This window comes from Protopterus annectens, chromosome 15.part0 (genome assembly GCF_019279795.1).
Source record: "Protopterus annectens isolate FY-2018-M chromosome 15.part0, PAN1.0, whole genome shotgun sequence".
In the NCBI taxonomy this organism is placed as follows: domain Eukaryota; kingdom Metazoa; phylum Chordata; order Ceratodontiformes; family Protopteridae; genus Protopterus; species Protopterus annectens.
This window is the reverse complement of record NC_056749.1, coordinates 733957258-733984545: the sequence shown is the minus strand read 5'-3', so window position 1 is coordinate 733984545 and position 27288 is coordinate 733957258. Positions and strand designations below refer to the sequence as shown.

The following is a 27288-nucleotide window of genomic DNA, read 5'->3' as shown; positions in this document are numbered from 1 at the left end:
GTAGAGGCCCCTGCTTGTGTGTTCCAGAATTAAGTGGTTAGTTCAGGTCTTGAATCTGCCAACGAGGGTCGGAATGAATTTCATAAGTTTGATTATTCTAAGGTAAGATCCTGGTTTTCTGCCCCGGTGGGGTTGTGATAAAACTTGGGTATTTGGGTCCTATGACTTATAAAACTACTGCTTCCTGACTGATTTCTGAAGTCTTTACATCACAGTAAGATGGGTCCTTGGTAAGACCACTCCTCAAGTAACCATCTTTGAACCCTGCCAATCTTTATGATTACATGCAACTTTGAACTTGCCTTTTAATCTTTATGATTACATGTACCTTTGAACTTGCCTTTTATTGTTAAAGTTATCAAGAAAACTGTTTACATTCAGCTTGACTTGCTCTTGGATCCACTTCACTCAATATTATGGACAAGTCAAAATACTGAACCCACTCACAACAGGGTCAGCAATGATCTGTTAGAAATCAACACTGTTGATTAGTTTTTGGTCTTCCTTGATGTCTGTACAGCACATGATACAGTGAGCCATGGTATCCATACATAAGGTCTTCAGACACACCCACGACTCTGCAGCTGCTCCTGATCGGTTTGTTTCCAGTATATTGGACATTTTCAGATGGACGGAGCTGAAACTGGTTCCTCATTTTCTGCATTAGAGGATTCCATAGAATTCCATACAGAGTTTGTTACTGCTCCAGTAACTTTTTCCATAGAAGTAATTTTGCTCTGTATATTTCTATGCATATTGTACATGCTGCCACAGAAAGACTACAAAGGGTGATGTCAGTGCTAACACTGCTATTGTCACGACTTATTCTATTTATTTTATTAGCATTTCTTTAATGGGAGAGTCTAACTGGGCATAAGACGTGAACCCTATTCAGCTGGGCCCAGACACAAAAACTCCAAAAAACAGTCACATAATACAATACAATATATATATATACATATATACATATATATATATATATATATATATACACACATATATATATATATATATATATATATATACATACACACGTCCCTTTTGTAAGTTTCAGTAACACTACAATGGCATACAAGTTTCAACAGATAGCATATACAGTGAAGAAGTTTTAAGAGCTCAGTATAATAGTTTTGCTCCAATATATAAACAAAACATACCATGGAGGCCTGTAACAAACAATGACACAGTTTTGTTTATACTGTGCACACCAGAAGTGTATATAAATGTGTAGTGCATTTGTACGGAGGACACAAATTCTCTGACATGATGCACTGGAACACTGTATGTACATTTGATAATTGTCAGAAAATGTCCTGTGCAAGGGGTAAGTATGGCTGTGGAAAAGGAAGACAGAAATATTATGAGAGGGTACAGGACGTCTGGAATGATTAGGCTACTGAAACATGGTAGTCAGTCAATGGGAGTGGGCAGAACTAGGAGTCCTTACTATATTCTGCAAGTTGTAATTGGAAGTGGTTATGGCTGTGGATCTGTCTGAGATCCAGACGTAGGGAGTTCCATATTCTGAAGACATAATAGGAGTATGAGGAGGCTCCAAAAGAACTGTACGATTTGGTAATTTGAAGGACACCCTGGTCTGCATCACAAAACTTGTTTGGGGAGTAATATATTAGATAGGGATGAGCACTGATCAGACCTGTTGATAAGCTTATGCACAAATCCTTAAAGGGAAAGCTGTAAGGAGCGTGGTAATTCTAGCCGTGAGAGTTGGTCAAGTGCCAGGCAGTGGTGGTATTTATTGCACATATTAGCATTCAATTTAGCTATTTTATTGCAGCACTAGTGTGGCTTGTACATTGTCCAGTACGAAATGTAGAGAAGATCTGCAAATAGTATGGTGCAAGCTAAATTTTTTCTTGCTGCAAGAATGAGAAAAAGTTTCATCCAGTACACTGCAACAAGTTTTGTTTTTTCTTTTTTTTCACTACTTTCCTTGTATGTGTTATCAAATTTCAGGCTTTCGCTAATTGTAACACATGTTTTGTGTGGGATGCACGCTGGGTGTGATTTGAGGAGGTTAGTACAAACTGTTTTGCAGTGAATAGGACTAGTTTTGATTTTTAGGATTTAGAGACAGTTGAGAGTTGCAGTGCTATAATTTAATAGATGTAAGGTATTCTTGTTTAATTTGTTGTAGTTTGTCTGGGTTACTGGTAGAGCATAAGAGGGTACCATCACCAGCATAAAGCACAACGATGACATGCTTACTGGCTTTAAGATCAGTTATAAATGTGTTGAAGAGCAGTGGCCCTGTGATGGTTCCTTGAGAGGTTTCTAACTGACAAAGAGAGGACAGAAGAGGAGATGTTTATCCATTTTACAGACTGAGATCCTCTGTAAGATAGCTTGTAAACCAGGACAGGGTCGGGACACAGCAAGTCCAAGAATGGCTAGTCTATAAATGAGCACAGTACAGGAGACGATGTTCAATGTTTTAGATAGGAGGAAGACTGCAGATACTAATTACCTGTATTTCTGATTTTAATTTATGGAAGATATGAAGCTAAAAGAAGGCGGTGGAGGTACTGTGTTGCACCTGAAAGGGAATTAACACTCACTTAATGCCTCACAACAATACTTTTTTAGTACTGACATGCAAGGGAGTTTAACTGTTAGGGCCCCCCCCCAGCCTCTTCCCTTTATAAAACATTACAGAAAGTGTTTATCCTACACTGAGCCAAGTGCAGTTTTTGTGAGTGGCTTTGCAGTGATTTTCTTTGATCATACTTTTTCAAAACTAAGATGACTTAATACTGTGCAATCCAGAAGTGCACTGTAGTGAGTTTATTTTCACTTTTCCTCATTCTTGTGTGACCACAGAGCAATAAGTACAAGAGGGGGTGGTCGTGGGGGGTCACGTTTTCATGGGTGACGTGACTAACCAGATAAACCAACAGAAGACAGTCGGTGTGTGCATGCTTAAGTGGAATACCTAAAACACGTTTAAACAACCCAGTTACACACACACAAGTTAAGTAACATCCTTACTTCAGCAGGAGTATGCATTTAGCAGTCCTGCTTCTTCCTCTTCCTCTTTTCTGCACTACAACCATGCATTTTTATTTTAACTACCCGTCTAGTCATCTTTGTTTAATATACTCTAATGGGAATTTCAACAAATAAACTCACCCATTCCTTATTTTTAAATAAACCATCTAACTGAGCCATCTCATTAACCATAGTACTGTTACTCCGCAGTTCTGCAGCACAGGTTCTCTTGGTCACTTCCCTGGTTGTGCTGTCTTCCATGCTGAAACTGTACATCTTCCATCTGGTTTTCTTCCGAAGGTCTGCAGTTTTCATTCACACACCAAAATAGGGTGTTAGTTGAATTAATGTCCCTCTTAACTGACTGCAAGTGTGTGTGCGTGTGTGTGTGTGTGTGTGTGTGTGTGTGTACATGCGTACACACATCTATGTATCCTACCATAGACAGACATCCCATCCAGAGCTGATTATCCATTATAAACTTTGACTACTGTGTAAACTCCAATTCCCCTTTGACCTCAAACAAGATAAAGTTGGTACCAGAAAAATACACGATGAATATAATAAAGGTAGTTCGGCTCAGCAACTGAAAACAACAAAGCAGCAGGGTCATCAGACACTAACGTGTTGAATTAAAGGAACAAGAACCACACTGCATTTAGAGGTGTGTGTGTGTGTATATATATATATATATATATATATATATATATATATATATATATATATATAGGAAAGTTTGACTTGGAACGAAGCCAATTTTCAGCAAAGGTCCAGGGATAAATGCTCCAGATCTATGTCTTTGTAATATAGGAGGAAACCACTCTACGCAGGGAGGACATGCAAACTCCACACAGAAGGCACTCCAGCTAAGAATCGAACCACAGAACCTCTTGCTGTGAGGCGACAACACTACCACTGCGCCGTCCGTGCGATATATACACACATTTATATAGCCAACTGATTGTAAGCTCTTTTTAAATATAATTTTTGCAATGTTTAAAGAATAGGCTTCCAATACTGGCACCACCAAGGTCATTAAAACATGTACTCTTATGAATTTTAATGCTAGTATGTGTGCAGCAAGTTTCAATGTTGGACATGAATCTCACACTGTCTCTTTTACTAACATTAATTTTGATTTTATTATCAAGAGTGCAATGATACAGATATCCTAGACTACCCTGTACACAGTTTGAATCAGATATATTGACTATAATTTTTCCTATTTTAATATCATCAGTATTACAGCAGAAAAAACACAGCACATCTTTAAAGGGAAGATTTGAAAATTATAGATTAACTAAATAAACCTGTATGACTGATCCTCAGGGGACTCACTCTTACTAAGTGGTACCAATCTGAACAATGACCATCTATTTCTATTGTCCAAGACTGGTCCACTAACAGAGTGAAACCATTTCAGTAAAGTGCCATCCTTGCAAAATCTTTTGAATTTAGACAGCAGTTTCCTATGATTTAATGTTTCAAGGGTTTATGAAAAGTCAACATGTATAACATCAACTTATAAAGCCTTTTTCAAAAGTCTCAGTAACATTACTATAGGAATATCAATTGCAAGGAGAGGTTGATTTCCATGGACTAAAAACAAACTGATAAAGATTTATATATTTAAGATTCTGTAGATTATCTTACAGTATTCTCAATATGAAGATCATAAGATTATCGGAAGACTACCCTTGTTTTTATGACAGCTCTTCTCCAGCAGATAACTCTCTCAAGTCTCTGTACTAATGTCATCACAGCCTGATGATCTATTATTTTTTAATTTTGTCAAGCATTTGTTTAAGTGTTATAACTGTGATATAACGTGTGGCAGCGTGACACATCCTTACCTAGTATACTCTTAAATTGCTGACTGTGTACCTCTATCTTATCTCTAGCTGATGACAAAAAACTGACATTCTGTTAATTGGCTGAATTAATAGCTTTGTCGTCTTTTCCATTCTTGATGCATTTTAAAAAGGAAGTTCCACTGCTTTTACAATTTTTAACCATCTTTCTTCATTTTGTTAAAGAGATTTCTTGGACACCAGTTTTTTTTTAATTGCTTACATAATTTTTCAATATTCAATTTTATAAACATATTTCCCTAATGCAATGCTTTATACATTTTATTTTGCTCATCTGTGTTTAAACCTTCTAGGTGACATCTGTCTCCTATTTCTTGATGATTTTATCTTTTACAGAACTTGTGAAGACAATTTCATTTTAAAATCCCCCCAAGCTCCCTCAGAGGTCATTTTTATTAAAATAATTTTTATTAAAGTTGCCTTCCAGTCCAATGAGCCCAACATTTCTCATACATCACTATCATTTTATATAGTTCAAATATCTTTTGGTGTGTTAAAGGGTAATTCTTGTTGTTGATTTTAAACAAGCAATAGTGCCTGACAGGATGTTGTTATTGTGTAAATAATGCCTACTCAGGGGTGTTCTGTGTCCTGGCGCACCACAGGCAGAGGGACCCTTCTCCCTGGAAGGGAGTTATTTACACAATTACACATACCTTATATATATATATATATATATATATATATATATATATATATATATATATATATATATTTAGCAAAACAATTGATGTGGTTTATTGGCATGTAAACTGTAGAATTGTCTTTGTAAACCAGTCTGATGAAGTTGAAGTCTCAGCCCTAGTAGCAGTTTTGGAGATGAAAACGCTTGCTATTTTGGTTTACATCCTTTTGTTGCATCGTTTTGTTTTCATGGTTTTACTGAAGAACAATAAAAACAAATAATTGGTACATTACAACAGCAGCACTTTTTTTCACTGTGCAAGGTGTTTGTGAACTTGAATTTGTTGTGCCTCATAGGAGTTTCCCATTATTATTGAAATGCTCACTGCTATCTCAAGGTATTTATATGGATGAACACTACACCAGCAAGACACAGCTCAGCCTTTAGACCTTAAATTCTATAACCGAGAAATACAAAAATTGGTTCAACAAATATAAATCCTGCAGCTAAACGGCAGCCAAACATTTCATTCCAGTAGTTTAATCACCAACGCTATTAATGAAGTCACTTTCCCACTGGAACATTGCATGTACTCACCTCTGAACTAGCCCACCATTATTGAAATGCTTCTTTAATACATAAAATGTTCCTGCCAGAGGGAGTGAATACTTTTTTAATGTGTAATTTGAAAGGGACCACAGTTCTATACTTAAGTGCACTGTTTGTAATTCCTGCACTTAAATGCCCACTAACCTTACTAGTAAAACTCCTACAGGTGGAGCAGTGCAAAGACCAGCACCCTACACTTCCACCATCTTGTCAACTCCCTAAAACTACACTGTTATAGTACTCAAAACACACAATGGTGCAAAAAATGCTTCTGAACTTCAAATGACAATCATAACAGAAATATCTGCATGAAAAGCAGTAGGACCACCCTGTACTTTCCCAACACTGATATTGATAAATGGCATTAGAATATGAGATGCTAATCATGTAAACAAAGGGAGGAAAACAGAAACCCTAATAGGGGGTGCCTAATAGCAATTTATTTATTAAGTTTACAGTTTGATTACCAGGTGGGTGAGCTGGTCTTCTCATCCTTTGCAGCAAAGACCAGCACAGAACAGCACAGTAAAGAAGAAATTACAGAAATATTACGGTTTGGGGGATTTGGTATAATGGCTAAAATCTTTACCTCACAGATACAAACTACAAGGTTTGATTATGATCTCTGGTTATTGGCTAAGGGGGTTGGGGGATGGTATAATACTTAAAGTGTTTACCTTACAAACACAAAGTGCAGGGTTTGATTATTACTTTTAAAAATTAAATTGGCTAAGCTTAAAATGGTCCACAAGGGCAATTAACCCAGTAATTACCTATGAAGAGTCTGCAGACTGACAACCTAGTATTTATTTAGGAGGTTTAGGGGCTGCCATAATTATCTTCACCTCACAGACAAAAGGTACAGGGTTTGATTCTGACTTCAGGTTATTGACTTGGCTTAAAATGTCCCTTCAGAGCAGTTACCTAGTATTCACCTATGAAGAAATATAACAATTAGTAGCCTAAGAAAAATAACTTTTCAAAAAATAATGAAAAAGGTAGAAAAAAATGTTCCTTTTTACATGAATTTCAAGGATTATCTTTCCCTGGGTCTCTTGAAAAATGTTCCACCAGCATTACTTCTTATGGAATCAGTCTGTATACTGCAACATGATGATTAATGCCCAGCAGCCATGTACTGAGTGTGTGAATTCTGCTGTTTTGATTGACAGTAACGTTACCAATCACTACAGAATGATGGTGGTTCACACAAAGAAACAGTGCTGTTATATCATGTTCTTTTATTCTGAAGACTACATGAAGGAAAAAAAATATTTTCTGCTTTCTGCTTTCATCAGAACATCTATGAACACGTTTCCCTGAGGTCCTCAGACAAAGCATTCCAGAGGACTGATATTTCATGCAGAAAGTCTGGTCACTTAGTGGTTTGCTGGCAGTCCCTGACCGTTTCAAAAAAAGGTTGGAGCCAAGAAGCAGAGGCAGTGGTGAAGGCTAAAGCAACAACATACCTCCCCAGGTAAACTGGGCATTCCTGCTCAAACTATTTCAATCTACTCTTCTATTGTTCTTCAACTTTATATATCAACATGAAAACAATAAAAAAAATTTGCATAACAGAAAAGTGACTGTAAATTGAATTTTACTAAGCTTACCATGATCAGATGTAAATACAACAATTGTATTGTTAGCCAGTCCTAGGGCATCCAGAGAACTGAGTACCTTTCCAACCTGACTGTCCATGTATGATACTGAAGCAAAGTAACTCTGTCGTATAAGAAGCTAGACAAATATAAAAACACAACATATATTCTTACTAAACAACTTTGCAAATTTTAAGATATACAAAGACAACACACAGAGTAAAATCAAGAACAGTAACAGTTTCACTAAGTAAAAATGTGACTGGTACAACCTAGCTTGTGACAATAATAAAATTTAACAATCCTGATCATTATTTTGCAAAGCCAGAGTTCGAGGAATGCCCTCCAGCAGCAGGAGCAGTTTAAGAACTATGATGTTAACAACCATCACGTTTCAACAAACAAGAGTCAAGACTATAGGCAAAACCTATGTAAACATTAAATAATCCAGCTGTGAAAAAATGCTCTCACTGAATATCATATCACTTGCTAATACAGTCCAAACACCAAAGTCTCAATGTTTGAAGAACAAATGTCACTAGAAAAACAGAAGCAATGAAACGGTCTCTCTCCTCATCAGAACACCGACATTTAACTTATTCCCTGCAATGCAGCTCTGCAAGTTTGCACTGTAACATCCAATGGGTAAATCCTAAGGTTTTTGACAGAACTAAATTATGTCATCACATTTCAAACCAATGTTCATATCTCTGGAACCACAGGTGTTACTACATTAGTGTAAATGGCAAACTCTTCAGTGCAAAGATTTTTTAATATGGTAGTTTTATTTAGGTTCTAGGTTTTAAACTGGATTTTATAAGTCACAGTAAACATAGTAAGTATTACGTTTAATATTTTGTAAACAACTTAAAACATCCACTCCAGTTACACACATATTGTTAGTAGCATTTTGTTCATCCAGCTGAGAGCTTTCATATGAGGCAATTCAGTTGTGTCTAATATTAAAAAAAAAAACATGAAATGTAGGACAATATAAATAAATACTACATGACAACAATTACCACCTCTCTACCTGCACTAGACAGAAGCCAAGCATTAATACAGTTGTGTTTGCCATTGTGAAAGCTTTAAGTTGAGATATTTTAATACTTTTGGAATTATTAATGCAAATATGAACAAGCAACATTTGATGCCTAGAGGCACCTGGAAGTGTCACTAGGTTGTAACGATATAAACCTTTGCACTCCCCAAAAACTGAACACATACCATTCTCCAAATGCTGCAGAAATAATAAACAGCATCTTCTACCAAAGTTTCCAATTATTCCAGTACTTCAAACTGCTTCTACTGCAGCTAGGGACACAGACAGTAAAAAAAACCCTGCATCTCACCACCATTCCTCCAAATTAAACTCTGTGTCAAAATATCACTTTGAAGACTGGTAGAGAAGGGTGAAGACTGCCAGCCTAATCAAATAGAATTTGTTACATAATTCTGGCATTTGTAAAAATAAATGTAAAATACAGGCTTGTGTCTTAAACGTAAAGAAATGCTGTTTCAACAATGTGGCAACATTGCCATCTGCTGTAAGGAAAACTAAGTCAAGCATTTCAAATCTTTCCTTTGAAATTAAAATTATTTCATCACTGCCTTTGATGTTTTACAAGTCTGCTCCAGGCGGCTAGAGGAAGGCTTCCTGCCTATTGTTTTAAGGCTAAAGTTAATGACCAGAATTTACATGTGGAATGTCCTTTATTGCTCTAAGTGTAAAAGAATGTAAATGCAGTTAATGCGTAGCCTGGGAACTCCAGGAAGGGTGAAAAAGATGATGTAATGTTTATCAGAACTGGAGTTTCAATTTAAATAGTGAGAACCAGAGATTGTTAAGCATGTTGACCTTGGACTAGCTCTGCCTTGCTCTATGTAAGTAAGTTACTTTAGAAGTGTGTTTTCTTGTAGAAATAGCTAGGACTATAAAGATTAGACTAAGTGTTTTTCTGTTATATCAGAACTTTCCTACTGTATTGTTTTAAGTTGCTGTATGATCTCTGAACTCTTGAATAGAACTGTGGTGTAGTAGTATTGTCTTTTCTTTTAATTATTTATTATTAAATATTTTTTAAAACCTTTTACCTGTGGCTGGTTTATGTAGAGAAGTTAAGCTCTAGAGTGCATTGCATATTTATAGAGTTTACTGTCTAAGCCACTCCTATAGCTTTAGCCCTAGGCTATACTACCAATTGGATAATAATATTACACAGTAATAATTGGACACCCTTTTAAGGGCCTTTGGGTAGTTGATAATTATTAGCTGGTGGTGGCAGTAATTACTACCTTATAGTCTGGGTAAAGGGGCACAGCTGGAGAATCTGTGTCAGCCTTTCCCAGGAGTGTCTGTGATGTGTATAAATACTTATCTCAAAGTGTGTATGTGTGTCAGCTACTTGGGCAGGGACACGAAGCACTACTTGGACAGAGAGGGTACTGGAGGTTAGCTTGCCAGCTAGGCTGAGATCTGGACCCTATAGCTGTGCCAGTGGGAAGTCTTACTGGGGAGCAAGGGAGCAACCAGCCTCAGACTGACTGTGATCTCTGTGTGCACTTAAGGGAAATTGTACTTTACTGTGTGTGTATTTGTTATCCTTTCCTCTTATATGAGATGCCCTCTCTGGTGTTAGTGGTGAGAATTGAGGCTCCTTGATTGCTGGGCCAGGGCGCGAGCATCACATGTGGTTTGCAGTGGTGGGATCCACTTCACATTTGTGGTGGCTGTGGATATCCACATCACATATTACTTAGTTGGCAAATACTACTTGGCTTGTAGTGGTGTGGGTAGAGTGAATCCTGCAGCTTATGTACAGTGACCTTTGAAGGTGTTTTGTACTCTAAATCAGCCACGCAGTGAAGGTTCAGCTCACAATTGTTTTATTTCTTTTGTTAGCTTAGCTAGTCAGGGTGAGCAGGCAGCATGTCAGCAGAGGAGTATGGAAAGCCGACAAGGAGCCAGCTGGTGGAGATGTGCCAGGCTAAGGGACTGGTGCATGGAAACCTGACTAAGGCAGACCTGACTGCAGCCTTGGTTACAGCTGCATCAGAAAACAGCATCCAGGAGGGCAATCAGACTGGCAGTGGAGATACAATATCCTCAGAGAATGGACAGCTCAACCTTTCTGCAAAGGACTTAAAAGTCCAGCTGGAGCTAGAGAGACTTGAGTTGGAGTCCAGGCGTTTGGAGACAGAAGCCGAAGAAAAGGAGCATAAAAGGTGGCATGAGGGAAATGCTGACTCTTCAACAGAGTTGTGGAGGTAATGGGGAAGGGAGTAACTGGACCCCAGAAGCACAACAGGTCAGTAAATTTCTTCCGCAATTTAAAGAGGGGGATAATTTTGATAGTTTCATTAATATGTTTGAGAGGGTATGCAAACAGTATAGTGCTGACCAAAGGCTCTGGGTACGGTTCCTGACCCCCTTACTCCATGGGGAAGCTGTAACTTTTTTTATCAAAAATGCCCAGCTCTGTTTTGATTATACAGCTGTAAAAATGTCTTTTAGAATGTTTTAAGCTAACACCTGACATATATAGGGAAAAAATTTGTGAGCATAGATGCAAGGCAGATGAAAGTATGTGTGAATATGTTGCTGAACTGAGCACTTATTTTCATAGCTGGGTGAGTGGATGTCAGGTCACCACTTTTGAAGGGCTGGCAGACCTTTTGGTGAGGAAACAAGCCTTTAGCACTTTGCCTGAGGACATGAGGATCTGGTTAGCTGATAGACAATGTGCTACTTCAGATGAGTTGGGAAAGAAGGGAGACTTATACCTGGCAAGCAGGGCAGCCCTGCACAAGAAGGGGACCCCCAGTACTGCTCATGGGTCTAAAGGAACCCATGGTGGGCAGCACAGACTGCCACAACAGAATCTGCCAGTAGCAGGGGCTACCACTAGTCCAGGTACACATCTAGGAACTAGGGTTAAATGTTTTGAATGCAACTAGTGGGGCCATGTGGCATACAGGTGACCACGGAGGCAAGATGGGGAACCAAATGTGAGGAAGCCAGTAAGTGGGAAAGACAAAATGCCACTAGTAGGTTGCCTTGAGACAACAGGGGTACTAAACTACCATCCTGCAGATGTCCTGAGGGGGAAGGATTTGGATGAAGCAGTACCATGTACTTATGCAGTTACATGCAGTGAGGCTAGGAGACAAGCATGTAAGTCTGATAGCCTGGGGCAGACCCAGACAGACTGCATATTTGCAGCCAGGACTGCTGAGGTTGTTACTTCAGGGAGGGGAGCTACTCTGTAACAGTGAGACTGAATGTGAGCCACAGCTGCTTGTGGGTACTGATGGCCCCTTAGACAGAGTGACTGCAAAGGTAGAGGTGAGTAGTAGTACCCAGGCTGACAGTGAGGCACCACTGTCAGAGGATGCCAGACTTCCTGTGGAAGGGGAGCTGGTAAGGGTTACAAGAAGAGAGTTGAGACAGGCTCAGCTCTCAGACCCTATATTGCAAGGCCTGAGGCAGGTAGCTATGGAGGCACCTGATTCTCAAGGAAAGGGGGAATCTGTATACTGGGACAAAGGGTTACTATACAGATAGTGGACCCCTGAGGGAGGGCTAGAAGGTGAGAGTGTACAGCAGTCGGTAGTGCCTAGAGCCTACCGTATGCCACTTCTAGCCATAGCCCATGATATTCCCTTTGCAGGTCATATGGGCATATAACGTACAAAGAGAGGTATTATGCAGAACTTCTATTGCCCTGGAATTTCCAGAGATGTAACAGGGCACTGCAAGACCTGTGAGCAGTGCCAAAAGGTAGGCAAGGCAGGAGACCAGGTGAGAGCTCCTTTGATGCTTTTGCCTGTGATTGAGGAGCCATTTCAGAGGGTAGCTATGGATATTGTGGGCCCTCTGAGTACCCCAAGTTGCACAGGGAAAAAGTATATCCTAGTGGCAGTGGATTATTGCTACACGATACCCTGAGGTGGTGGCTTTGTCCTCCATTGAGGCAGAGAAGGTGGCAAATGCTTTGTTAGAGATTTTCAGCAGGGTGGGTTTCCCAAAAGAAATACTGCCTGACAGAGGTGCCGATTTCATGTCAGACCTGCTGTCTTGTCTCGAAAGTCCTGTGGTGTGAAGCACATGAAGACCACCCCCTACCATCCCCAGACTAATGGTCTTGTTGAGAAGTTAAACTCTACAATCAACTCCATGCTATGGGCATTTGAGGGAGTGGGACAAATATTTGCCCCATCGGTTGTTTGCTTACAGAGAGGTTCCCCAGGAATCCACAGGTTTTTCACCTTTGGAGTTGCTGTATGGGCATAGGGTGAGGGGACCTCTATAGATTTAATTCGGGATGAGTGGGAAGGTGAGTGCGAGTCTCACAAGGAGTCTGTTGTGGCATACATCCTAAACCTCAGGACATGGCTCATGGAACTCATGGGCTTGGCCCAGGAGAATCTGGCAGAAGCCCAACAACAGAAAAAGATGTGGTATGACAGGAATGCTCAAGCTAGAGAGTATGCTATGGGGCAGCAGGTAATGGTTCTCATTCCTGTCAGACACAACAAGCTGCAAGCAGCTTGGGAGGGACCCTACAAGGTGGTAAGAAAGGTAAGTGATGTTAACTACATGGTGGAACTGCTAGGCAGATGGCAGGGGCACAAATTGTACCATGTTAACATGATGAAACCTTACCATGATAGGGAGGCCCTTGTGCTGAGCATTTGCAGTGGATTGCAGGAGGAGTCTGAGGGAGATCTGAGGACTGATCTCCTCAGTGAGTCTCGAACTGACACCTCAGTGGAAGGGGTAGCAATGTCCCAGCAGCTATCTCCTACCCAGGTTCAAGACATCCAAGCAGTGTTGTAGGAACTTGGAGACGTGTTCACTGGGAAACCAGGGTGCACCCACCTGGTGCAGCACCAGGTGGATACAGGACCCCAAAGGCCTATTCGGCAGGCCCCTTATAGGGTGCCTGAGACAGTCAGACAGACCCTGAAGGAAGAGGTACAGGAGATGTTGGAACTAGGGGTGATTCAAGAGTCCAACAGTCCCTGGGCCTCCCCAGTGGTGCTGGTGCCAAAGAAGGATGGCAGCAACAGGTTCTTTGTGGATTATAGGAAATTAAATAGTCACACAGAGTCGGATGCTTACCCCATGCCTAGGACAGATGAGGTCCTAGAGCAGCTGGGTGGGGCTAAGTATCTTACAACCATTGATCTTACCAAGGGTTACTGGCAGGTGCCCTTGACTCCCAGTTCTAGAGAGAAGTCAGCCTTTTTGACTCCTTTTGGCTTGTATGAGTTCACAAAGATGCCCTTTGGGGTGAAGAATGTCCCAGCGACTTTCCAGAGGCTGGTAGATAATTATGTAGCAGGAGGGTTTGCCCTTGCTTACCTAGATGATATTGCCATCTACAGCCATTACTGGCCAGAGCACCTTCAGCATGTCAGGGAGGTGCTGGGCAGACTACAGAGGGCAGGGTTGACCATTAAGCTGAGCAAATGTCAGGTGGGTATGGCGGAGGTCTCCTACCTAGGACATAGAGTGGGGAGTGGTAAGATAAGGCCAGACCCTGCCAAAGTGGAAGCCATTCAGGCATGGCCTGCACCTGTTACTAAAAAGCAGGTGATGGCATTTTTAGGGACAGCAGGATACTATGGAAAGTTCATTCCTATTTATAGTACCATAGCTGCTCCCCTCACAGACCTGACAAAGAAGAACAGACCAGATAAGGTAGTATGGACCCCAGCATTTAAGCAGGCATTTCAGGAGCTTAAAGAAACTTTGGGAGGAGTCTGTTGTGGCATACATCCTAAACCTCAGGATATGGCTCAGCACCTACATAATTATCTACCTGTGTTAGCCAGTCTAGATTACAGCAAACAATTTGTTGTGCAAGTAGATGCTTCGAACCTTGGGGTGGGGGCTGTACTTAGCCAGATTTCTTCAGAGGCAAAAGAGCACCCAGTGGTTTATCTCGGTCATAGGCTCCAACCCAGGGAGGAATGCTATGCAGCTGTAGAAAAGTAATGTCTAGCCAAAGTGTGGGAACTGCAGAAACTTCAGCCTTATCTGTATGGAAGAAAATTCACTGTAATGACAGATCACAACCCTCTAATAAGGTTAAACAGAGCCAGCCAGCAAAATGCCAAGTTGCTAAGATGGAGCCTGGGGTTGCAAGCATATATGTCAGTGCAGCACCGCAGTGAGATTAGCAATGCCAATGCAGATGTGCTCTCAAGACAGGGAATGGGGTGAGGTACACTCAGATAGACCTAACCCTCTCAAGCGGCACTTATCAAGGGTCGCTTGAAAAACTAGCTTGAGTTCTCTGGGGGGGAAGAGATGTGAAGACTGGTAGAGAACGGTGAAGGCTGCCAGCCTACTCAAATAGAATTTGATACATAATTCTGGCATTTGTAAATATAAATGTAAAATACAGGCTTGTGTCTTAAACGTAAAGAAATGCTGTTTCAACAATGTGGCAACATTGCCATCTGCTGTAAGGAAAACTAAGTCAAGCATTTCAAATCTTTCCTTTGAAATTAAAATAATTTCATCATTGCCTTTGATGTTTTACAAGTCGGTTCCAGGCCGGCTAGAGGAAGGTTTCCTTCCTATTGTTTTAAGGCTAAAGTTAATGACCAGAATTTACATGTGGAATGTCCTTTATTGCTCGAAGTGTAAAAGAATGTAAATGTAGTTAATGTGTACCCTTGGAACTCCAGGAAGGGTGAAAAAGGTGATTTAATGTTTATCAGAACTGGAGTTTCAATTTAAACAGTGAGAACCAGAGATTGTTAAGCATGTTGATCATGGACTAGCTCTGCCTTGCTCTATGTAAGTAAGTTACTTTAGAAGAGTGCTTTCTTGTAGAAATAGATAGGACTATAAAGATTAGACTAAGTGTTTTCTGTTATATCAGAATTTCCTACTGTACTGTTTTAAGTTTCTGTGTGATCTCTGAACTCTTGAATAGCACTGTGGTGTAGTAGTATTGTCTTGTGTTTTAATTAATTAATTATTAAACATTTTAAAAACCTTTTACCTGTGGCTGGTTTATGTAGATAAGTTAAGCTGTAGAGTACATTGCATATTTATAGAGTTTACTGCCTAAACCACTCCTATAGCTTTAGCCCTGGGCTATACTACCAATTGGATAATAATATTGCACAGTAATAATTGGACACCCTTTTAAGGGCCTTTGGGTAGCTGATAATTATTAGCTGGTGGTGGCAGTAATTACTAGCGTATAGTCTGGGTAAAGGGGCACAGCTGGAGAATCTGTGTCAGCCTTTCCCAGGAGTGTCTGTGAAGTGTATAAATACTTATCTCAAAGTGTGTGTCAGCTAGTTGGGCAGGGACAAGAAGCACTGGTCGGACAGAGAGGGTACTGGAGGTTAGCTTGCCAGCTAGGCCGAGATCTGGACCCAATAGCTGTGCCAGTGGAGAGTCTTACTGAGGACCTGGGGAGCAAGGGAGCAACCAGCTCCAGACAGACTGTGATCTCTGTGTGCACTTAAGGGAAATTGTACTTTACTGTGTGTATTTGTTATCCTTTCCTCTTATATGAGACGCCCTCTCTGGTGTTAATGGTGAGGATTGAGGCTCCTTGATTGCTGGGCCAGGGTACGGGCATCACATCAGCAGAAATGACAAGGCACCAGCACTCATCCAGCACACGCAAGGCAAATTCCATACACACACCAGATAAAAAGTGCAGTAAACTCAACAGTCTGGCAGACACCCACTGCCACTTTTGTCAGCATCACTAATATCTGATTTTAATAGTGACCAGAACCTAGGACAAGTAAGAAGAACTTGTGAGCGCCTCTCTTCACACAAATCAGATAGCAGTATCTTAGTATAGATTTATACCACCAGAGATTCAAGCTCACATATGCAATCTCTTCTTTTTGGATCTTTTTATGTTTCATTATTTTGAAAGACTGTCGCATCTCTTCAGAATCCCAGCTGCACAGATTACAGCAAGGACTAGAACGTCCACACCATCCTTATTCCTCCCTGGTCAGCAGAAATTCATTAACTGATGCCAGTTCCTAGGTGTACTGAGCTAAAAGTCTTGACTAGACTAAGACAACCTGCGATGAAGTAGTAATTTACATACTGAAGGAGTAAGACAGGCAGTGGGTAAGTAATACTGGGACAGAGAGGGAGCTAAGGCCAGTGCATTACTGACACCTTCCTGGTCTCTATCTTGTATTCATGCACTTGCTTCAGAAACCAAATAAGTGCTGCTGGTATATAGCTTTGTGGGAAGGGTACTTTCTTCACTGGTTTTTGCACCTGCGAAGAAACCTGTGAAATGGCAGGATCAATTTAAGGGTAATTCTGAATCCAGTTTTAGAAGGAAATGTGGACCACTTTTAACAGATACCCAGCCTCTGCAAAAGCCTTTATATAACTGCTACATATAAGGGCCTGAAGTTACAACACTTTAAGAGTCTTCCAAGACCATAACTTCAATTTTATCATACCAGCGGGATCAAATGAGGGATGGGCAAGCCCGTCAGTCATGAAATTCAAGTACCTAGGAATTATGGGGTTACTCAGAAGATGAAGACATAGAACCCACTTAAAATGCATTACCAGACAATATCAAGCTGTGCTCTTCACAAGGTCATGAGGGGCATCAAAAGCAGGGTTGGGAGATTGACATGATAGTTAAGGTGTTTACCTTACAAACACAAGGAGAAAGTTTGATTCTCACATGGAGTAATTGGCTAGGAGTAAAATGGCCCATAAAGGGCTGTTAGCCTAATACTAATCTATAATTCTACGACAAATCCATCCTGACCATAGAATACATGAGAACCATATCATTAACAAGGCTGATATATGTTAAAAGTACTTGAATACTAACTGAATGGGAAAGCAAAGAATGGCATTAACTGATTATTAAGGGGCAAGCATGACTTAGATGTGCAAGTTCTGTTTGAGAATCCTTACCTAAATTATGCTTATAAAAGGTCTTAAAATGACAAGCCGGAACCTTCAGTCAGATCACAGGTACTTACTAGGCTATTGATCCCTGGGGATCTTAAGATGCCTAGCCTAACATTCCCACAATTAGTGTTTAGCTCTTATATTCTAAATATCAATAACCCAGAGCTGGGCAGAACAAGGTTATGTTGGGAAATTTACTCATTCCCCCCCTCCATGAGGGTCATGGGTCCAAAACTGGGAATTAATTTGCAGTTTTCCAGATTGAATGGAGTAAGAGAAGTAGTTCATTTTATGTGGAATGAGAAACAGAATTCTCTGTGATACATACATACATACCCTCTAACATGTTCTATTTAAGTGGCAAAATAAACTGAGATCCCTAGAGTGGGTGTTCATGCTACCATTGGACTTGTCGATGTGTAACAGGCTGGACAGGATAGAGTCTGATGAGGTTCTATACACGAGGCAAAAATCACCTGTTAGTACCCTACTGAGATCACGGAACAGGCTTTGAGATGATCTGCATTGTTTTTGTGATTCAGTTTCTTGAATTTTTTTAATGAGAAAGCATTGTGGTTGCTCTAGTTGTAACAAGTGTTTGGACAGGTACAAACCAAATGGGGATTATATTAGATAAAGTTACCTAACTTTTGTCAAATGGAATAAATAAAACTGTATTTTAAAAAAAACTGCAATCTAATTTGCTTTGCTGACCAGTTTTGTTCATGCAACCTAAATTAGCACCTTACCAAACTATAGCAGCCATACAGCTCACTCCAGTTCAAACGAAAATACAGAACCAGAGTCCCAAGTGAAGCGTGAAGACAAACACCTATGCCTCCTCCTTTAAAATGTAGCTGCTGATTTCAGAGTGACATCTCCTTAAACACAGAAATTAAAACGCAGCAGACAGATAAAATGATTTGCCATAGAGCTTTTATTCAGTTTGCTATTAATTCCATTACTTAGAGTTAATGACACCACCCACTAAACCACCATTCCACTTTTAAAACTATACAACAGCAGCAGATGAGGGAGGGCACCAGCTCCTATGCTAAAATAACAAATAATAAAGATTACATTAACAAAGCTTTTTATGCAGGTGAGCATACACAAAATTTGAGCACTGCGTAACTCGCAATTACACAAATTATTTACTGCTAACCTCCAATCAAAACAAGAAGTAGCCCATAAATGATACCTCTCTATCTCTCTTCCACTTTGTATACTATTTCTGCTGGAGAGAAGGCTTCCTAGCAGCTTCAATCACTTCTGACACTGTGGCCAAGGAGTCATGCAGGCAGAACTATTGTTACCCTTACAATGTGGAAATTCCTGGTTTCTATTGGGAAGGTTTATTGTACTGTAAGGGACCAGAGGACCTAAAAACAAATCATGGTCAGTCACCCAGAGGTGAAAGAGTTGAACCCTGCAATTTCTTCTGAGAATTTCTGCAATGAGGCAAGGAATCAGAGACAACAGTATGAAGGCATAAAGGAACACCTCTTTCCATCTCTGGAATACCTAATCCTGGAAAGAGTTAATCAGATATCCACCATCTGACAGAATGTTCAGGTCTCCTTGGATATGAAATTGTGAAGCAGGGATTTCCTACTCTATGATCCACCATTACACTCGCAATGTCTTCTCAGCAAATGCAGGGGTCTGTTTAGGTAAAAACACAATGGATTAGTTGTAACACTGGATGAGTAAACATTATCACAGCATGGAAAGCTACTAGTAGCTGCAATTGGTTAATATGAACATACCATGCTTACAGGAAGAAAAGGCACCTTGAAAAGTACAACAGCCAAAGTGGCCTGCTGATTAACTAACATCCAACATAAGAATTTGTGACAGACTTGTAATGGGAGTGTTTGGGACTGCTTTTTTATTTCAGAGCTCAGAGACAGGGCTCTGATTTCAGACACATCTGTAAGCAGGTGGGACTGTGCAGTCACTGGCATCTCATAATTTAATGCAACATCAGCATCCTATGATATATGAACGGCACCATGAAGACTATATTTGCCTTTAAGACCATATGACAAAACGGAGTCTGGGCCTAGAAGCTCCTCAAGCAGACAGAAAGGAAATGACCTAGTGAACCCACTTTATGGGCAAGAGTAGCTAACAATGGACAGTGTCCAGCTCCTCATTGATGGAGGTAATCCTGAGAGAGACATGATCGGATAGGATAGAACCTCCCCCCCCAAGACTGCAGGTGTTCCAGGTCCAGAGACTTAACCAGAAAATGTCTCAATAAGAAGAAGCCATTAATTTTGAAGACTAAGTTCCTTTATTTGCAAGGCCTTCACCGTAATGGTTACTACTACTAAAACATACGAAACAGAAGAAAATGTCACTCTGTAAAGGAAGTGGGGTCCCACAATAGCAAAATTAAGAAATTTCCTGTGGGGATCCAAGCAGGGTTAGCCTCCTGGGGGTATGGCTATTGGCTCTAGATGACTGTCACTCTTGATGTGCAAACAAGTGGGAGGAAGGGGTCACAGATGGATGGATAGATGGATCTCAACAGTGAATTGGCAAAAGGTGCCCAGCACACCCACGTTACTATCCAGCCTCCCCAGTGCAGTAGGGACCTCTCAGGCAAGTCATCATCTAGAAACTGATCTGGTGAATGTGTTCACTGAAGCTGCACATGTCTAGGCAGAGACAGAAGGCTTCTGCCTCCTTTAAATATAAGAAAATGCTTGTGTGAGGACTCACTAACATGAATTTGAGACCCCTACATGCAAGTCCTGCAACTACAAAAAAAAAATCACAAAGACCTCCTCCAGCATCCACAGGGTGCATGTGGACCCCACAACCCTGTTACTTATATATACTAACCTGAGTATGCAGCACCTTATATTAATCTGAATATGCTGTACCTTGAAGTAAGAGGAATACTCTCAAGTAATGTAGTCTTGGACTTAGGACATATATTTGGCTTTCTGTACATTAGTGTTACTGTTGAAAGGATTACTGTTAGAATTACTGCATTCTCAACAGAAGCACCTGTTTGAGAAATTATATATGAGCCTGTCCCAAGGACACTCGGAAAAGGCTTGCCTTGGAGGAGGCCCTCCTTGAGAAAACCACGGTTCAGATGAAACTTGGCCATCCACAACCAAGTTGGGAACTGTTTTTTTTTTTTTTTTTTTTTTTTTTTAATGCCTTTCCAAGCTAGGGTGAACTTGCAGAGAACGACACCATCCCCCAACAGTTCTACACATTGATCATGACTGATTAATGGTTGGGAACTCTCCTGGTACACTTGGCCAGCATGAACAAAGGTAATAAGATCATCTGATGCTTGAGGGGGCCTCATCAGTCTGTGAAGAGTCTTCACCTTCTTCTTAGCAGGCTTATCTCCTCTAAAAGAAAATTTAAGAGGCAAAGGAGGGGGGGGGGTTAAACATAAATTCCTTCCAAAGTAACAACAGCTTGTTCCCTTTTCAGGAAGTCATTTATCAGATCCCTGAGAAGGATGTCCAAAAAAGAGCTTCCCATAGGTGGAGTCATCTAGAATCATGCCTCTAAACTGTCCAGATTTTTGCAGAATGTCCAGAGTTGTGCCTGATATTTTTGGTCTATTCCTCAAACAATTTGTGGATTTCTGACAAATCACGGAGGACTGCAGTCACTAAATAATGACATACATTTGAGTTTCAGGCTTTAAACCCTTCAGAAAATGCATGCTAACATACACTATGTTATTATAGCAACTTTCTATGTTTATAAGAATAATATTTAAAATCCATCCCTATTTTTGGGACTTTGCCCCCCTATTATTTTAGGCTTTGTCCAGACTTCTTGCACCAAGAAGTTGAGAGGTATGTGGAGAATGGCCTGTTGAAACAAAGGGGCAGCCTCATCAATGATATCCAGCAAAGGCACATGTCTTGGCCTACTACCCCAGTTGTTAGAGTCAGCACAGCCAAAGTTGTAGTAGGCCACATGGCAGCTCACAGAGGAAGCCACAAAAAGAAGTTCTGACCCAATGTTATGAGACAGCTAAGAGAGGGCCAAAAATTTACAGTACCTGATTCACTGGAAAATAATTACAAGAGCTGAGCCTCAAAGTGGCAGAAGTTAATGCCTTCCTGACAACCATATCCAAAGGGTTCTACATATTGTAGGGCAGCAAGATGGCAAAACGCAGTGTCCTGGACCCACATGGATGAACAGGTTTATGAAGAAGCGTGGTCTATGTAACTAGTCAAAACTGTATTCCACTCAGCAGGGGGCAGATAAAAGGAATCTGCCTTCATGGGATCCAGGTGCTTCCTGAGCTGTATGCATAACACTCCTTGATGCACAGTTTCAAATATTGTGAAGAATGAGTAGGAGGCTTGAAACAAACTAACACCTGCTCAGGTACTTCTTTGGGAACAATGGGGCCATGAGCAAGCCGATGGTGGACATGATGAGATGGAATGTTTCTCCAAAAATGTGGGGTGGGGAGGGGTTATAATTGTAGGAATTACGAAGTTTCTTTATCTGTATTTATCTCAAAAATAATGGCTTCAGTATCCCCTAAATACTCATAGAATATGGAAAGGTGGAAGGAAGAAAGAGCCACTTACCCTCATCTCTAGACTGTTCTGTGGTACTGTGGCATGTTATGTGATTGACTGTTTGGTGACAGTAAACCAGGTATGATGCAATGTGGCATGTTATCTAATTTTTTGATAACAGCATGCCAGGTATGATGCACTGTGGCATGTTATGTGACTATTCAATGGGGTCTATATTAAATCAACGAACACTTAAAAAAGCAAACACTGATTTATCGACCCCATGTAAAAAAAAGCTTACAATCCCGAACACTTAGAACAGCAATTTTTTTCCAAGGGAAAAAAATCGCTGTTCCACAAAAGAAAAGAAAAAAAAACTTTAAAACATTACATAAAGTGGGGGGCTTCTCCCCCCCCACCCCTCCCACTTAAATATACCAACTCAGACATCGCACTACACTGACGAAAACGGCAAAGTAATGGAGGCAGCCAAGCAAAAGAAATTGCTTATATGCCGTTTTGGTATTTTGCCGTTTCGTGAGTTAAAGTCCGATCAAGACGCATTCGAAAGAATGCATCTTCGATCATATAATAGGAACCCGTTCAATGACAGTACACCAGGCATGAGTCACTGTGGCATGTTACGCGATTGACTACTTAATGACTGCATGTCATGTGTGATGCACTGTGGTATGTTATGTGATTTTTCGATAACAGCATGCCAGGTATGACGCACTGCGGCATATGTGCTTGACTGTTCAATGACAGCATGCCAGATATGATGCACCAGGGCATGTTATGTGACTGACTGTTTGGCATGCCACGTATGATGCACTCTGGCATGTTACAGTATGTGATTGACCGTTCGATGACAGCATGCCAGGTATGATGCACTGTGGCATGTTATGTGATTTTTTGATAACATGCCAGGTATGATGCACTGTGGCATGTTATGTGACTTTTCTATAACAGCATGCCAGGTACGATGTACTGTGGCATGTTATGTGATTTTTTGTTAACAGCATACCAGGTATGATGCACTGTGGCATGTTATGTGATTGTTCGATAGCATGCCAAGTATGATGTACTGCAGTATGTTATATGACTGTTCGATAACAGCATGCCAGGTATGATGCACTGCGGCATGTTATGTGATTGTTCAATAACAGCATGCCAGGTATGATGCACTGTGTGGCATGTTATGTGATTGTTCGATAACAGCATGTCAGGTATGACGCACTGTGGCACCAGTGTACAGAAACACATCTGCTGACAGAATGCATGGATGGAAGCCTGGTGCTAGCACAACACCACACTTCCTCAGGGTGGGCGCCCTTATATTTTAGGGCAGGTCTCACTACACATCAAAAAACTATAGGACACTGCAGACCTGAGCCAGAAGTAACAATGCTGGAAAACCTGGTGCATTATCCATATTCCTGGGGATTAAACCCTTCCAGATACACAGTGGGAAACCTGTGAAGAAGGGTTTTTGAGGCCAGAGTACACCCACAGCGCTCTGGCCAGGGTATTAAATAAACTACTCCCCAAGAGCAGGATGATCATGAGTGCAGTTTGGACATTTAAATAAGGGATGGGATGCATTTACTCACTGGCACACATTACCCCAAGATCTGTGATTAGCCCGTTTGTCTTCCACTGAAGTGGACAATAGATGTGAACATAATCCTTTCTAGTCAATGGTTAGACGAGGCAGCGATTAAAAGGCAATTTAATGCTCAGATCTACCATCAAGGTTCTGCCATCCACACTTCCTTAACTTTACAACACCAGTTTTGTGCAGACAAGAGGTGCATGTTTGAACCTCCTCCCTGTTCACATGTTAAGTAGTCTAAACCACATTTGGAGAGAAACGAGTTCTAGACATACAAGAAAATCTAAAAACAAACAGATAATAAGGGGGAACAACAGACACAAAAAATCATAAAAAGGAAGGCAACACAGGGAGCTTAACCAACATTACTCATGGGGTAGAAGAACAGAGGCAATTAAAAAGAAAAAAAGCATGGCACCAAATAACAAAAACAACAGACTGAAAAAGACATGAAAAGAAAACAAGCAAGGAAAGCTGTGGGGAATGCATCAACATGTTATTAATAGTAGCAGTCTGAACAAAAGTGTGCTCCAGAGGATAAGAAACATTAGAAGTGGGTAAGGAGGAAGAAAGAGATAACAGGAAAAGCAAGAATATGGATGAAATAAAGAGAATGAGCAAAGGGGAAAACAAAATCACTAAAAGATGGGGATTGTATCCTAAAGGGGCAACCTTAAACAGTATGTGTGTGTGTGTGTGTGTGTGTGTGTGTGTGTGTGTGTGTGTGTGTGTGTGTGTGTGTGTGTGTGTGTGTGTGTGTATGTATGTGTGTGTGTGTGTGTGTGTGTGTGTGTGTGTCTGTGTGTGTGTGTCTGTGTGTGTGACTGTGTATGTCTGTGCATGTGTGTGTGTGTGTGTGTGTGTGTGTGTGTGTGTGTGTGTGTGTGTGTCTGTGTATGTGTGTGTCTGTGTATGTCTGTGCATGTGTGTGTATGTCTGTGCGTGTGTGCATGTGTGCGTGTATATGTGTGTGTGTCTGTGTATGTCTGTGCGTGTGTGCATGTGTGTGTGTGTGTGTGTGTGTGTGTGTGTGTGTCCGTGCATGTGTGTGTGTGTGTGTGTGTGTGTCTATGTATGTCTGTGCGTGTGTGCATGTGTGTGTGTGTCTGTGTGTGTGTGTGTGTATATATATATATATATATATATACACATATATATATATATATATATATATATATATACATATATATATATATACATATATATATATATATATATATATATATACATATATATATATATATATATATATATACGCGTGCACATTTGCATGCATAGAGAGAGGGTAGAGAGCTTGGCAGTTAACGGGGTCCTATATGTAACTTGACAGCATTGGATGGATGGATTACTCTTTTCTGAATATAGAAAAAATGGGGGATGCATTTTTTTACTTTATTATTTTATTGACTTTCTCACAAAACAAAAAGTCACACAATCATCATTATGTCACCCAGAATCCTTCCTATTTTTTTGTTTCAATACACATTTAAACAACCACAATGACTCATACACATCCACTCCTCCTCCTTATGTAATCACACATAAAGCTACCTAACACCTCTTCAAACTTTCCTATTCCCCATCTGCCATAGTCTCATCCTTATTCTATACCCTTCTCCCCAACGTATACCCTAACTGCTCGCTCTAGTCTTGCCTAACTCAACCCTTTATATGGTCCCCATCTCTACTTCCCTTTTTCTCAACTTCAATATTTCTGATTCATTCAAACACTATATTTTTGTCAGCTTCCTCCCTCATTTTCTGAATAAATTTTCACCCATCCCTTCCAACTTCCATTTTACAGCTATGTGCAGTTTCACTCATTCCACCACGAGCATCAATTCTCTCTTCTCTTAGCCCAGCCCCCATCCTCTCAACTTATCTTAAACAACAATGCCTTTAAATTCCTATCTTGGCTCCACCAGCACATTTACTCCTAACCCTATACCACCATATCCATATGTCACCCTTTATGTCATCACCACATGTTCAGGTTACCTGCCTGCTCCTTATCAGATTTCCAATACTAGCCATACTGCAGAAACCCTACTCTATTCATATAACACGGAATTCTCTACCATAAAAGTACAGACCTCATCTACTAGTCTAATGATAGCGCTACCTATTTCACTGCTTCAGTATGTCCCATATCTGCTCATCTCTCCCTCACTACTCTTCCCCCACATTCTTAGTCTTCCTTTCCCCACTTTTCCTTATGTTTTTCCACATTTACCTTTTCCACATCTCTCACAAATCTTACCAGATTATTTCTAACTGCCCCTTACCTGCTGGCTACAACCACTCCATAAGGTGCATCCACCATCATTAGTATAGCAACTCCCTAATCTCTACCCATAAATCTCTGCCCATCTCTTGCTCAGTGTTTAAGCTAGCCCACTCTTTTCATCCCACACTGTGCTCTCCCTTCCTGCCACGGTTTTACTTCCGCTTATTCCCTATCCATATATCTCCTACCCTTACCCCTTCTTCTTCCAGTCCCAGACTGTAAGTATCCCTCTACATTCTGCAAAAGTGAATGACACCATATTCGCTCTTTCACCAACTTAACTTCCTTTACATCTCCTCTTGCTCACCATCTACTGCCTACTCGTTTTCTCCACACTCTGCACTTACCTTTGTTTGAATTCCTTGCCACATTTCCTTTCTCAATTGATCCTCTCAGAAATGGGGGTTTAAAACAGAAGACAGGCCATCAATTTTGGAAATACAAAAGTATTAACATCAATGACTTTGCAGTTCCTTTGATGACCCGAGGTTATGACTGGAAATGTTCAGTTTCCCTGGCACCTATGACAGAGTAACTCCAAAATGCACGAAATTACTCCATAAATTGCTAATCTCCTACAGATAAAATGCGCAGAGGCTGAAAAACAACTGTCAGCAATTGAATTCCGTTGGGAAAATACTTCCATGGCTATAGGTTGGCTCAGACTACATGCAAATCAAAAAAAAGGGGAAAAACATCCTGGATCTAATCTTTTAGTAAATAAATTGTAAAGATAAATTTAGAATCCCCTTTAACAGGATCAGATTACACAGCAAAAAAAAAAAAAAAACTGGTTATAACTTGGGAAAGCATCGGGCTGCAGTGGAATAAGGAAACATGTTGGCCTTTTAAACAAGACTGGATGTGAACAATACCTTAAAAAGACCTGCAAAGATTGTAAGGCTTGAAAACTATGAGGTCAGACAGATCCTATACCTGGACTATAGTAACCTTTGCTATACAGTTAAAGTAAGTCACTATGTTAAACATTTGGCTGGAATTGATACTGCATAATGAAACAGATAGGTAACTGAAATGCAAACAGAAAACAGAGGGTTAAGACTGGAGGTGTGATGGGAACTACAAATCAAGCACACAAGATCACCAGAGTTCGGTTTTGGAGACGCATTTATTCAGTGTTTATTTAATGGCTATAACTTACTGGCCTACATTAAACCTGATAAAATATGCAGATGAGAAGAAACCAG

General features: G+C 40.5%; 1 protein-coding gene across 1 annotated transcript in view; it reads right to left on the bottom strand.

Moving 5' to 3' along the window:
• Window positions 1-27288, bottom strand: part of IDS (iduronate 2-sulfatase) — a 480980-nt gene that overhangs the window by 54654 nt on the left and 399038 nt on the right. The window contains exon 7 of the mRNA XM_044057590.1: window positions 7728-7854. Coding sequence (XP_043913525.1) covers window positions 7728-7854 — 127 coding nt within the window. The remainder of the gene's footprint in view (window positions 1-7727; window positions 7855-27288) is intronic.